This window comes from Thamnophis sirtalis, unplaced genomic scaffold, assembly GCF_051295495.1.
Source record: "Thamnophis sirtalis isolate CommonGarterSnake01/CBP01778 unplaced genomic scaffold, rThaSir2_p1.2 scaffold_5, whole genome shotgun sequence".
NCBI classification, from domain to species: domain Eukaryota; kingdom Metazoa; phylum Chordata; class Lepidosauria; order Squamata; family Natricidae; genus Thamnophis; species Thamnophis sirtalis.
The window spans coordinates 3,318,438-3,331,147 of NW_028261385.1; the positions used below are offsets into that span (position 1 = coordinate 3,318,438).

The window sequence follows — 12,710 nt, forward strand, 5'->3', positions numbered from 1 at the left end:
GCCCCAGGCCTGCCGGAAGAGCCAGGTTTTTACAGCTTTCCTGAAGGCCATGAGAGTGGGCAAGGTTCGGATCTCTGGGGGTAGCTGATTCCAAAGAGACTTTGCTGGTCTGACGGTCATAAAAGGGGATCACGTGATCCCAGGACACTGCAACTGTCGTAAGTACATGCCAGTTGCCCAGCCTCTGAATGCCGGGCTCCATTCTGCTTGTGAGTCCAGGTAGCCGAAGGGGAGGGGGGGGCTGATGGGCGGAAGGAGCTTCCTCGACCTTTCAACTCTGCAATTGTCCCTTTTAGCTTTTTTCAAAAAAAAAAAAACCTTTGTTTCCACCTGCAGCTTTGAGATGGTTGTCGTGTCCTACCAAAACTTGAGAGACCGCCTGCTGCCAATTACCTCCCATAGACCCGTTAGATCTCACAGGGTTGGCCTCCTCCGGGTTCCGTCCACCAGCCAATGCCACCTGGCTACTACCCGGGGGAGGGCCTTCTCTGTGGCAGCTCCGGCCCTCTGGAACGAACTCCCCACAGAGATTTGGACCCTCACCTCCCTCCAGGCCTTCCGAAAAGCCGTCAAAACCTGGCTGTGCCGGCAGGCCTGGGGTTGATGAGCTCCCCTCCCCGCTCGACCTGTGTGGTTGTGTGATTCTTGGCTATTTTAACTACTTGTATTGTGTTCTATGTTCCCCTTTTCCCCTTTTGAGTTGTTCGCCGCCCTGAGTCCCTCCCGGAGAAAGGCGGCATACAAATAAACTAAATCTGAAATCTGAAAACTGCGCGGGACTCCAGCGATGATGGGCAGGGCAGAAATCGGACACAAAAACATCATGTATACAGGGGGCCCTCCAGTTATGACACACAACTGAGCCCAACACTTTGGTTGCTAACTGAGACATTTGTTCAGTGGGTTTGGCCCCGTATTGTGACCTTGGTTGCCCCAGTTGCTAAGTGAATCACTGGAATTCCTCAATTAGTCCCATGGTTGTTAAGTGAATCGGGTTTCTCCTTTGGCTTTGCTGCTCAGATGGTCGCATAATGGGATCACGTCCCTCCTGGGACAGCGCAACCGTCATAAATGTGAGTCGGTTGCCAAGCATCTGAATTTTGATCATATGACCGTGGAGATGCCGCAACGGTCATAAGTGTGAAAAACAGTCATAAGTCACTTTGTCCAGTGCCGTTGTAGACTTGAACTGTCACGAAACAAACTGATATAAGCCAAGGACTACAAAACATCATATAAGATAACGTAGCATCACATCACGTAATGTCATATATCATATATCATGAATCCTGTATCCTGCATCATATATCATGTACCATGTAAGAATAAAGTGGATCAGCCATAATCCTGGTTGGGGTCTTTGGAGATCCAGCAGGTGGAGAGCCTCCCTCCCTCCCTCCCTCCCATTGGGCCATTCCATAGGAGACCCCTGGCTTTGCTCCCCATGATATGGCCAATGTGATCAAGGGGACCCTCCATATCCTACCCCCATCACCTGGGGGAGTGGGAGGCCCCTGGGGTCATGGCCTCAGCTGCCCCCACGAGGACATAAAGGATGCTGTGATGTCATGGCCCCTGAGGGCAGACCAAAAAGGCCCAAGGGAGGAGAGGAGAGCGGTGGAGCCTTGAGTTAAGCAGCTCTGCTTTCTCTCTGCTGCCTGTCGCTCGCTCTCCGTCTTCTCTCTCTAGAGGAGTTTTAGTTTGGTTGAGGTGTCGAACCAGACAGTTGTAGAGGTACAAAGGACAAGAATTCCTCTGTAGAATCCGTGACCCGTCAAAACCGCGGTCCACAAAATCGCGATCGACGAAAGCGCGCATTTGACGTCATCGCAGCGCGACGGAAAAAATTAAAAATTGAAATAACAATAAAATCAAAGCAAGCCGATTCACATAAAGGTAAGGTTTAGGTTTAGGGTTAGGTTTAGGGTTAGGGTTAGGTTAAGGGTTAGGGTTAGGTTTAGAGCGTTAGGGTTACGTTAAATTTTACGTTAAAGGTTAGCGTTAGGTTTAGCGTTAGGTTAAGGGTTAGGTTTAGGGTTAGATTTAGGCTTAGGTTAAGGGTTAGGTTTAGGGTTAGGTTTAGGGTTAGGTTTGGGGGGGGTTAGGGTAAGGTTTTCGCTTTATTTTTACATTTTTCCATCACAGCGCGATGTTTCTGTCGCGCTGTGATGACGTCAAATGCGCGCTTTTGTCGACCGCGATTTTGTCGTCCGCGGTTTTGTGGTGGAACCGTAGAATCAGCAGCTCCTTGGGCAGCCTGAGCGTTCTGAGTTGACCCAGGAAGAACATGGGATAGGTAGATAGGTAGATAGGTAGATAGGTAGATAGGTAGATAGGTAGATAGGTAGATAGGTAGGTAAGTAGGTAGGTAGGTAGGTAGGTAGGTAGGTAGATAGATAGATAGATAGATAGATAGATAGATAGATAGATAGATACAGACAGACAGACAGACAGACAGACAGACAGACAGAGGTAGATAGATGATAAATGATATAGATAGATAGATAGATAGATAGATAGATAGATAGATAGATAGATAGATGGATGGATGGATGGATGGATGGATGGATGGATGGATGGATGGATAGATAGATATAGACAGACAGACAGACAGACAGACAGACAGACAGACAGATAGATAGATAGATAGATAGATAGAGGTAGATAGATGATAAATGATAGATGATGATAGATAGATATAGACAGACAGAGATAGATAAATAGACAGACAGACAGACAGACAGACAGACAGATAGATAGGTAGATAGATGATAAATGATAGATGATAGATGATGATAGATAGATGGGTAGATGGGTAGATGGGTAGATGGGTAGATGGGTAGATGGGTAGATGGGTAGATGGGTAGATGGGTAGATGGGTAGATGGGTAGATGGGTAGATGGGTAGATGGGTAGATGGGTAGATGGGTAGATGGATGATGAATGATAGATAATAGATGATAGACAGACAGACAGACAGGACCTCCAATGACCCCTCTGGAGTTACAAACCTTCTCCCTTGTTGATAGGATCTGCTTCCAGGTCTAGCATTCGTTCTTCACGGCAGGATGTCTCACATGCTGAAAAAGTTGCCCTTCCTGAAGGACAGCCAGGAGGCCCATCCACAGATGACTAACAATGATCTGCAGCGGTGGGACAACCAGGAAGCCCAATTCTCAAGCTCCCACCCATCCACTTCCTCAGCCGCTCAGCGAGCCATGCAAGTCCTGCCTCTGCTGGTGAAGTCTTCTCCAGCTCCTATGGAGTTCAGGAGGAAGAGTCAGCTTCCGGTGCTAGGGCTGCCCGATTTGGCCCAGAGAGGATCTGTCAAGCCCCCTCTGAGGGCTGCTCAGATGGAGATGAAACATGGCCAGAAGGAGCTTCCTTCCCTGCCAAGAGGGCCTGAGAGCGAAAAGGCTCGGAGAAGCAGCCTTGACCAGGGGAGAAAACGCTCCCAAGATGCCATCCTATCTTTATATCCAGGTATCTATGCTGCAGGGCTGGGCTACCTCTGGAACCAGCCATTCTCCTATCGCATCAGCCCATCCCACCCTATCAATCAATCCGTCTATCAGAACAGAGCCAGGAGGGACCTTGAAGTTCTTCTAGTCCAACCTCCTGCTGAAGCGGGAGTCCCTATACCATATCAGATTTCTGGTGGCAAGCTGTTCCACTGGTTGGTTGTCCTCACTGTTAGGAAATTTCTCCTTAATTCCAGGTTCCTTCTCTCCCTTGATTAGTTTCCATCCATTGCTCCTTCTTCTGCCTTCAGGTGCTTTGGAAAATATGTGGACTCCCTCCTCTTTGTGCCAGCCCCTCAAATACTGGAAGACTCCTCTCATGTCTCACACACACACACAGACACACAGACACAGACACACACACACACACACTGCCCTTCTTTTCTCTAAACGAGCGAAACCCAAATCCTGCCACTGTCCTTCATCAGGCAGGATCTCGAGGCTTGTGACATGTTTGACTCCTCCCTCAGGCCCAGCCTGGCCCTCCCCTACACACCCCTTTCCCCTCTTCCCTTCGAGAAGGCTCCTCCCGTCCAATTGCCCCTCGATCTCATCCTGTCTCTCCTTCCCAGAACTGTCGGACGAACACTTCCGTTATTTGTGGGAGAACAAGAGGTCGCTCAAAGGCAAATCGGTAAAAGAAATCTTGGACTCGATGGAGGACACAGAAATATTGGATACCATCTTGGAACATCTTCATCCTCCCCAGGTAAGCAGCTGGGTTTGTGTCGCTGGGGGCCCGGAGGTCCTTCGTGGAGAGGTTGCGGAAGCCACTGCTGTCACGATGGAGATAATTGACCCCCAAAAGTAGACAAAGGTGGTTCTGGAGAAGTGGCTGGACGATGGGGCCCTTGGTGGGGGGAACATGGAAGGACATGGAATGATCGCCTGAACCATTTAGGACTCCACCTGAACATCAGGACAATGTGGTCCTTAGAATCTGTCACCAGCCCTGGAACGCTTCCAATCCATGGAGAAAACCCAAAGAAGATGGAGATTTTGGGGTATCTGGGATCCCACCTCCAAGGCAAAGGTCTTCTGACCCATGCTTCCTTAAAAAGCAGGAAGCAAAATCTAGGTCCCAGCAAAACCTCTTTTACTGACACGACTGTGAATTCCTTTCATTCAAGGTCAGCCAGGCTTGGCAAACAGACTTTCAGAGGAATATTTATCTACACGAACCTTATCTCGCTCGGAGAACTGCCAGATAATTAGTTTCCAAACACACGGCAAGGCAACACTTGGCACAGCGTCTCTCTTTATTTTTTTATTTTTTAGACATAAAAGACAACATAAAAAATCTCCTTGCATTTATATTCTAATTTCCTATGTCTCATTTTCTGTAACATTTGTAGATTAGTTGCTTTCTTAGTAAATCTTACATGGACCTCCCTTGGGAGGGCATTTCTCATTGCATATCTTGTATGTACTCGGAATGCTTGATCTATGCCATCTATCATCTTCTCTGGAGATATCTCTAATACGTTTTTCAATATCTCAGATATTATCTGTACTAGGTTCTCTCTTTTTCTTCTATGTTTTGAAATCTTAGGAAAAATTCAGACCTATCCATCTCCCATCCTAATATTCCACTGCTTTCCCTTTCCACATCACTCAATTTGCACACATTTCATGACCCAACTACATTATCAGTGCTGGTGAGTGTGATGTTTGCTCCCTGCTTATTTGGGACAAGCTCCTGTATATAAACAGAGAGCAAACTTCACTCCCTTCTAGCATTGATGATGTTCCCTAGTTGGACCATGAAACGTCTGCAAGAAAACAACCAAGGTCAGAGAGCATCAAGGACCACATAGTCCTCATCATCATCCCCTACCCTCTTCTTTCCTCTCCCTCCCTCCCTCCTTACTCCTCCCCTCTCTTTCTTCTCCTCCACTCTGAAAACCTTTCATTTCCCCCCTTTATCCACCAGGTGAGGGTGGGGCTTTGCTAGCAGCGGTAGCCCTTCCGTCCCAAGGAACGGCCCATAGATTTCCACTGCTCTTCTCTCCTCTGCCTTCTGGGCATCCACATGTCAGGCACTGTGCCCATCTGTTCCTCCTCTTCCTCATTAGCTGCCTCCAGCTCTGGGGGCTATTGACCCTCCATCTGAGGGCTGATGGATGGCCCAGGCTCCATCTTTTTCTTTTTCTCTCTCTCTGCCAGCTCCATTCCCTCTTTCCCTCAGAGCTCCCAGGTTGCCTTGATGCTGACCCTGACTCCCATACCACCATCTCCTCCTCCTCCTCCTCCTCCTCCTCCTCCTCCTCCTCCTCCTCCTCCTCCTCCTCCTCTTCCCCCTCTGATTTGGGAGGGGAGGGAGACCAACCTTCCTTGGAAACACAGAAAAACATCTTCCTTCCTCTGCTCCTTCACTTCTTCACACTTCTTTTTTGTTGTCCTTGTTGTGATTGTTGTCCAAGCAGATTCCTGCAGACCACAGAGTCCCCAGGGGGAAAATCAATGAATTGCAGCCCATCAACCAGAAGGCTTCAATGCAACAAAGTGCTTCCCACTTCGTGTCTAAAGATAAGGTAAATATGCTGAGCGTTTCCCCTTTTAGGGTGGCAGTTGTCTTAGACAAAGGTCAGAAGAGGACAACTTGCTGTGGTCAACTCCCCACTGTCCACGAATCACGTCCGAACTTAGAACGGGTTAATTTAACAATTTCATTCTTTCCAATAATGTTAAAAATCAATTTTAACATTTGTCGTTTCATTGTCTCTCCTTTGGCATCCTTTCTTTGGTGCTTATTTCCACATTTCTTTGATATTAGACAGAGAAATGAATTTTAGAATTACAGACTTGGAAGGGGGCCTTGGAGATCTTCTAGTCCAACCCCTTGCTCAAGCAGAAAACCCTTTACCACTTCAGGCAAATGGTTGTCCAATCTCAACTTAAAAGCCTCAAGTGATGCAGCACCTACAACCTCTGGAGCCAAACTGTTCTACTGGTTAATTGTTCTCACTGTTAGAAAGTTCCTCCTTAGTTCTAGGTTGGTTCTCTCCTTGATTAGTCACAGACTAACATAATAAGAGAGTTGGAAGGGACCTCGGAGGTCTTCTAGTCCAACTGTCTGCTCAAGGAGGAAACCCTCTACCCTTTAAGGCAAATGGTTGTCCAATCTTTTCTTAAAAATCTCTAGTGAAGAAGCATCCACAACTTCTGGAGGCAAACTGTTCCAGTGGTTAATTGTCTTCATTGTTAGGAAGTTGCTCCTTAGTTCTCCTTGATTAGTCACAGAATAACATAATAAGAGAGTTGGAAGGGACCTCGGAGATCTTCTACTAAGATCTTCAACTAAGAAGTTTCTACTTAGTTCTAGGTTGGTTCTCTCCTTGATAAGTTTCCATCCGTTGCTTCTCGTCCTGACTTCTGGTCCCTTGAAGAATAGGTTGACTCCCTCTTCTTTGGGGCCACCCCTGAGATATTGGAACACTGCTATTAGTGCAACTCTTGTTCCCTGCTGAGTGGGCCATGGCGAGTAAGCCATGCTTAGTTGGAAATGGCTCTGTGCTTGACCACACTTGCTCCTTTTCTGATCATCCTTTGTCCTGTGCTTCCTTTTCCTGGATGATGGGTGGAGCTCCCTCAGACTCACAAACTCTTTTTCCAACCTTCAGTTAAACCTGTACAAATACTATGGCTTAAAATTGAAGAATACCAAGCAGAAGGACCTTGTGAAAGATCACCTCCAAAAGCTTCTGGCAATCACACTTGCGGACGAGACAGACAGAGAGGTGAGTGGGAGTGGGCTGCCTGTGGGGGCTGAGACATCCAATGTGAGGTCCTTGGTGTTCTCTGAGCTTGGTTATAAGAAATGTAGACCTTTTGCGACCCAACTAGGTCATTTCATCAGTTCTAGAAGGGAACAGGTTTTGAAGAGGGGAGGTGAAGGGAGGAGAAGGAAATAGGAGAGAGAGGAGGAGGAGGAGGAGGGAGGAGGAGGGTGGGAGGAGAGGAAGAAGAGGAAGGAGGGGAGGAGGAGGAGAACTGTGGGGATTTGGAGGAGGAGAAAGAAGAAGATTAAAAAAAGAAAATGTGCAAATATTGTAATTCACAAGCATCGCTTTGCCTAGGGAGTCTCGGAGACCATCCACCTGGCTGCATTCCATCATCTTCCAGAAGTTCTTTTGGTCCTCAAGGAGGTCGGTAACATCATGCAGCCCAAGAGACCATCTCTCTCGGAAGGCTCCCATGAGGTAAGACCAGGGATGGGGTTCCAAGGTCCAAAACTCAGTAGAGAAGAAGGCTGGGGGATTCTGGGAGGGAAAGTCCTAGATGTTTAGAAGGACGGATGTTCCAAGCCATCTGCTCTCTTCAGACTGGTCATATATTTCAAAGACCTGAGACCAGCGCTGAGATTGTAAGTGGGGCTGGAAATTCTCCACCTCCATCTCCTGGAGGACCATTTTATAAGACTAGAGAAGATCATGAGTTGCCCAACAAACATCTCAAGTAGACTCAAAGGTGCTTTTTCAAAGGGATTGGACTTAGTTTGTCCTTGAAGACATTTCGCTTCTCATGCAGGAAGCTTCTTCTGTTTTGACCAAAGTCAGAACTGAAGAAGCCTCTTGGATGAGAAGCGAAACCCTTTCAAGGAAAAAATCAAGTCCAGTTGCCTTTGGAAAAAGCCCCTTTGGGACAACCATGACCTGGATGACTAAGAATCTCCATCTGCTTCCATCCATGACTTCTTGTCTTGTCTTCTGGTGCTTTGGAAGAGAGTTTGACCCCCTCGTCTTTGTCCTGGCAGGACTCACAATATCTGTCTGACAGAAGGATTAGGACAACATTAATCCTCTGCTATGGACAAGCAGCCCAGGGAGCCTCCCCTGAAGACCTGGCTGTTTACATCCAGCCCATCGTGTCCGAAATTCTGGTCCAGTACTCCACCATGAACAAGGTAGGCTGGTTTCCACCCTCGTGTCAGTGCTGGCAGAACTGTTGCTTTCCTCTTGTTAGTTCCTTGATCTGTTGTTTACTGCTGCCTTGTTTGTCTGGGGTTAATCCCTGCTTATCTGGATTTCAGTTGCTGGTGGAAAAATATAAGAAACGTCTGTAAAAAAACGAACCAAGCTCAGGGGGTACCAAGGGCTCCATAGTTCAACCCTCAGTTAAAAATATCCCCTTTTGGTGAACAAGGACAACCTGACTGCAGTTCTTAGAGGTTGCTGGGGAGAATCTGGGTTCAACAGGCGACCTCCAGCCCCCAGTTATGCCTCCCATTCAGATCTGCTTCCTGTTCCAATTGAGATGATGAAATGCTAGTGGTTTCTTTATTTATGGTAAATAAATACCATAGGCTGTGCATTATCTTCTTTCTTCCTTTTCACACAACTACCTGTGACGTGTGTTGGATTGAGAGAGAAGAACTGGGCCAGATGTGGACTCACCCAGCTGGCTCTCATGCTGAAGGCGGAACTAGAACTCACAGTCTCCTGCTGATTGGCTCAGACAGTTTGAAAGTCAACTGACTTTCATGGCTATAGTGGGACTAGAACTCTCCATCTCTTGGTGATTGGCCCAAAGTTTCTCAACTGCTTCTCCTGCCTAAGGCGGGACTAGACTCTCCATCTCTTGGTGATTGGCCCAAAGTCTCTCAGCTGGCTCTCATGCCTAAGGCGGGACTAGAACTCACTATCTCTTGGTGATTGGCCCAAAGACTCTCAGCTGCCTCTCATGCCTAAGGCGGGACTAGAACTCTCCATCTCTTGGTGATTGGCCCAAAGTCTCTCAGCTGCCTCTCATGCCTAAGGCGGGACTAGAACCCAGAATGTCCAGGGGGCATTTTGATTGGGAGTCCCCCGGAGTTCAAGAAAAGACAGTCGGCTACGTAAAGGTTGAAATAAATAGATGCCCCCTCTTCCTCCTGGTGTCTTCTCACCTCACCCTCTTCCCACTTGGGTTTCCCAGGACGAAGGTCTGAAGAAAGCCTTCATGAAGTCCATCATCATGGTCACCAAAGCGGCTGCCTTCAGCAGGAGGCAAGACCTCCATCTACCCGAGAAACAGGAATTGGCCACCAAGATCATTGTAAGTGGGGAGGGGGGGGGCAGGTGCTCCTGGGCGCATTGAAAGAGAATTTGAACTGAATTGAGTTCCAATCAATTGGGCCCCAAATGATTCTGTTGCTAAGTGGGACGGCTGTTAAGTGAATTCTGCCCCATTGTATGACTTCTCTTTCCACCGTTGCTTGCTGAATCACTGTCGTTAAATTAGTCGCACGGTTGCTTCATGAAACTGGCTTCCCCATTGTTTTTATTATTAGTGTTTATTTTTATATCTAGAGACAGACAAACAGACAGGAAAATAGATGATAGATGGATAGATGGATAGATGGATAGATGGATAGATCAGTGTTTCTCAACCTTGGCAACTTGAAGATGTCCGGACTTCAATTCCCAGAATTCCCCAGCCAGCATTTGCTGGCTGGGGAATTCTGGGAGTTGAAGTCCAGACATCTTCAAGTTGCCAAGGTTGAGAAACACTGGGATAGATGGATAGATGGATAGATGGATAGATGGATAGATGGATAGATGGATAGATGGATAGATGGATAGATGGATAGATGGATAGATGGATAGATGGATAGATGGATAGATGGATAGATGGATAGATGGATAGATGGATAGATGGATAGATAGGGATGTATGAATGTATGGATGGATAGTGAGAGAGAGAGAGAGAAAGAGAGAGACAGACAGACAGACAAATATTTAATATATAAACTAGAATGAAAAATAGAAATGGGAAATTAAGGGAAGAAAGAAGAAAAAAAAGGCATTGAAACTTTCTAGAAGAAACTACACAGCCAATATCCAGAATGGCAGAGGGCGGAATTGTATAACGTTAAAAGCGGTGGATTCAACTCCCAGAATTCTCCGGCCTTAAAGGATTCTGGGAGTTGAAGTTCACAGGTCGTAGTGAGACACTAGTTACCCATCCCTCACTTAAACCATGGTCAGGAGACACTGCAAACTGCCATCAATGCAGGCTGGTTGCCAAGCGACCAAAATATGATCCTCTGATCCCTGAGGAAGAAGAGCCTCTCAGAACTTCAAATCTGGGTCATAAGTAGTCCTTGGGTGTTAGAATTAGAAGAACAAAGTTGGAAGGGACCTTGGAGGTCCTCTAGTCCAGCCAGGAAACCCTACACCACTTCAGACAAATGGCTATTTGGAAATGGAAATTTCCCCTTAGTTCTAAGAGGGATCCTGGAGAGATCTATCATAACTTTAAATGGTGGCTAAACGAGCAGTTGTAAGTTGAGGACTTCCCGTGTCAACCAGAAAAGGCATAGGGATGCGAATAGTGCCAGCTGGATGGTGGCCACATCTCAGGAGCTTCCTTACATGTCTTTCCTTCTTTCAGGAAGTCATTGAAGATGAGCCCGCGAGACCCCTGTCCGTCGTAATTCTCCATCAAGCCATCGTCACCATCATGTGCATGAGGTACGTATCTGCACCACACTCATCTTCCCACCAGCTGGAGAGGAACTTGGAGTTGGACCAAGTGATGGGATTTCCATGCCAAGTCCCTGTGCTCTAGAACGTGTGTGTGTGTCAAACTCCATTTCACTGAGGGACACATCAGGGCTGTGGCAGGTGGGTGGATAGATGGATGGAGAGAGAGGGGGGGAAGGAGGGAGGGAGGGAGGGAGGGAGGGAGGGATAGATAGATAGATAGATAGATAGATAGATAGATAGATAGATAGATAGATAGATAGATAGATAGATAGATAGATAGATAGATAGATAAATGGATAGATAGATCCAGGAGAGCAGGAGTTCAAACTCCATTTCATTGAGGGACACATAAAGGCTGTGGTGGGATGGATGGATAGATGGATGGAGATTTGGATGGAGAGATGGATGGAGTGAGAGAGTCAGAGAAAGAGTGAGAGTGAGATAGTGAGAGTGAGAGAGTGAGTGTGTGTGTGTGTGTGTGTGTGTGTGTGTGAGAGAGAGAGAGAGATCCAGAACTTTGTAACTTTAATAAAATTTGTATGCCGCCCATTCCCAGGGGACTCAGAAGACATTTCCTTACACTGAGAACAATCCATCAGTGGAAGGGTTTGCCTCCAAAAGTTGTGGGCTCTCCATTACTCAAGGTTTTCATGAAAAGAGAGGACATCCATATGACTGGGATGGTTTAAGGACCATCAAGCAAGAGTTGGAGTAGAAGACCCCCAAGGTCCCTTTTAGCCCCCTGAGTCTAGGATCTCCTCACACCTCCCTCCCCTTTTCTTGTCTTTCATCAGCCGTATGAAGCCCTCCTTGCCCTCTGAGGTGAGGTCTGAAGTGGTCAACCAAAGCATCCGGAAAGTGTTTTCATTGCCAGCTATCAAGGTGTCCACATTCAAAACAGATAGCCAACCCCCATCATCTCACTCTCAGGTGAGCAGTCCAGATGGAGTAAAGCAATAGGGGATCCACCTAGAAACAAGGATGCAGTGAACAGGATTCCTGATCTCCTCAACAGCCCTGGATCCATCCCTCGAGCCAAATGTCCCCCTTGGCCTGTCCCTTCCTCTTTGGTCTTGAAAGTCTGCTTCCCCTTCTCGTTCTACGTTTCTGGATCCTAGGAGTCCCTATTTTGAATCATCTAAACATCTCCAGGGGGTTTTCATCCCCATCTTTTCTCTCTTCCTCCACTTCTCTTTTATCTTCTGGTTGAAGGATCTTCTCAAGACCAATTCTCATCTCCTCCCTTTGCCCCCCAACAAAAGAAGGGCCATGGTGGGGCAGAGCAACCATGGTCTGCAGGCACTAGCTATGATTCCTAGGCAGTCTCAGATAATCCTCAGAATTCAGATGCTTAGCAACCTGCTCAGATTTATTTATTTTTTTAAACAATTTTTATTTATTTTTGAAGAGACAAACAAACATAAAAATAAAAAAGCCATCTTCCGTTACAAATTGTAGAAAGTGTGTCAGTTGGTAACAGCATTTCCAAGCATCTCTTCCATAGACATCACCTACTTTTCATATCAAATAGCATATTTTAAGTTCACCTATATTCATGTATATCACGATTATTATAGCTCAACCTTAATTTGACTATAATAGTTTTTATATCCTTTTATATATAATATTCAAAATCTAGAATAGGATTATATGATAACATTCTATTAAATCATCCTAAAATCATCCAATCACAATACATCTTTATAACATATTCTGGATAA

General features: G+C 46.6%; 1 protein-coding gene across 1 annotated transcript in view; it reads left to right on the forward strand.

Annotated features, from left to right (window-relative positions):
* The first annotated feature begins 4,175 nt into the window (after positions 1 to 4,175).
* The window catches only part of LOC148045263 (maestro heat-like repeat family member 5), a 28,660-nt gene continuing 20,125 nt past the window's right edge, over positions 4,176 to 12,710 (forward strand). The window contains exons 1-8 of the mRNA XM_087717063.1: positions 4,176 to 4,229; positions 5,947 to 6,054; positions 7,144 to 7,260; positions 7,600 to 7,722; positions 8,277 to 8,426; positions 9,437 to 9,556; positions 10,895 to 10,974; positions 11,784 to 11,919. Of these exons, the coding sequence (XP_087573189.1) occupies positions 4,176 to 4,229; positions 5,947 to 6,054; positions 7,144 to 7,260; positions 7,600 to 7,722; positions 8,277 to 8,426; positions 9,437 to 9,556; positions 10,895 to 10,974; positions 11,784 to 11,919 (888 nt within the window). The remainder of the gene's footprint in view (positions 4,230 to 5,946; positions 6,055 to 7,143; positions 7,261 to 7,599; positions 7,723 to 8,276; positions 8,427 to 9,436; positions 9,557 to 10,894; positions 10,975 to 11,783; positions 11,920 to 12,710) is intronic.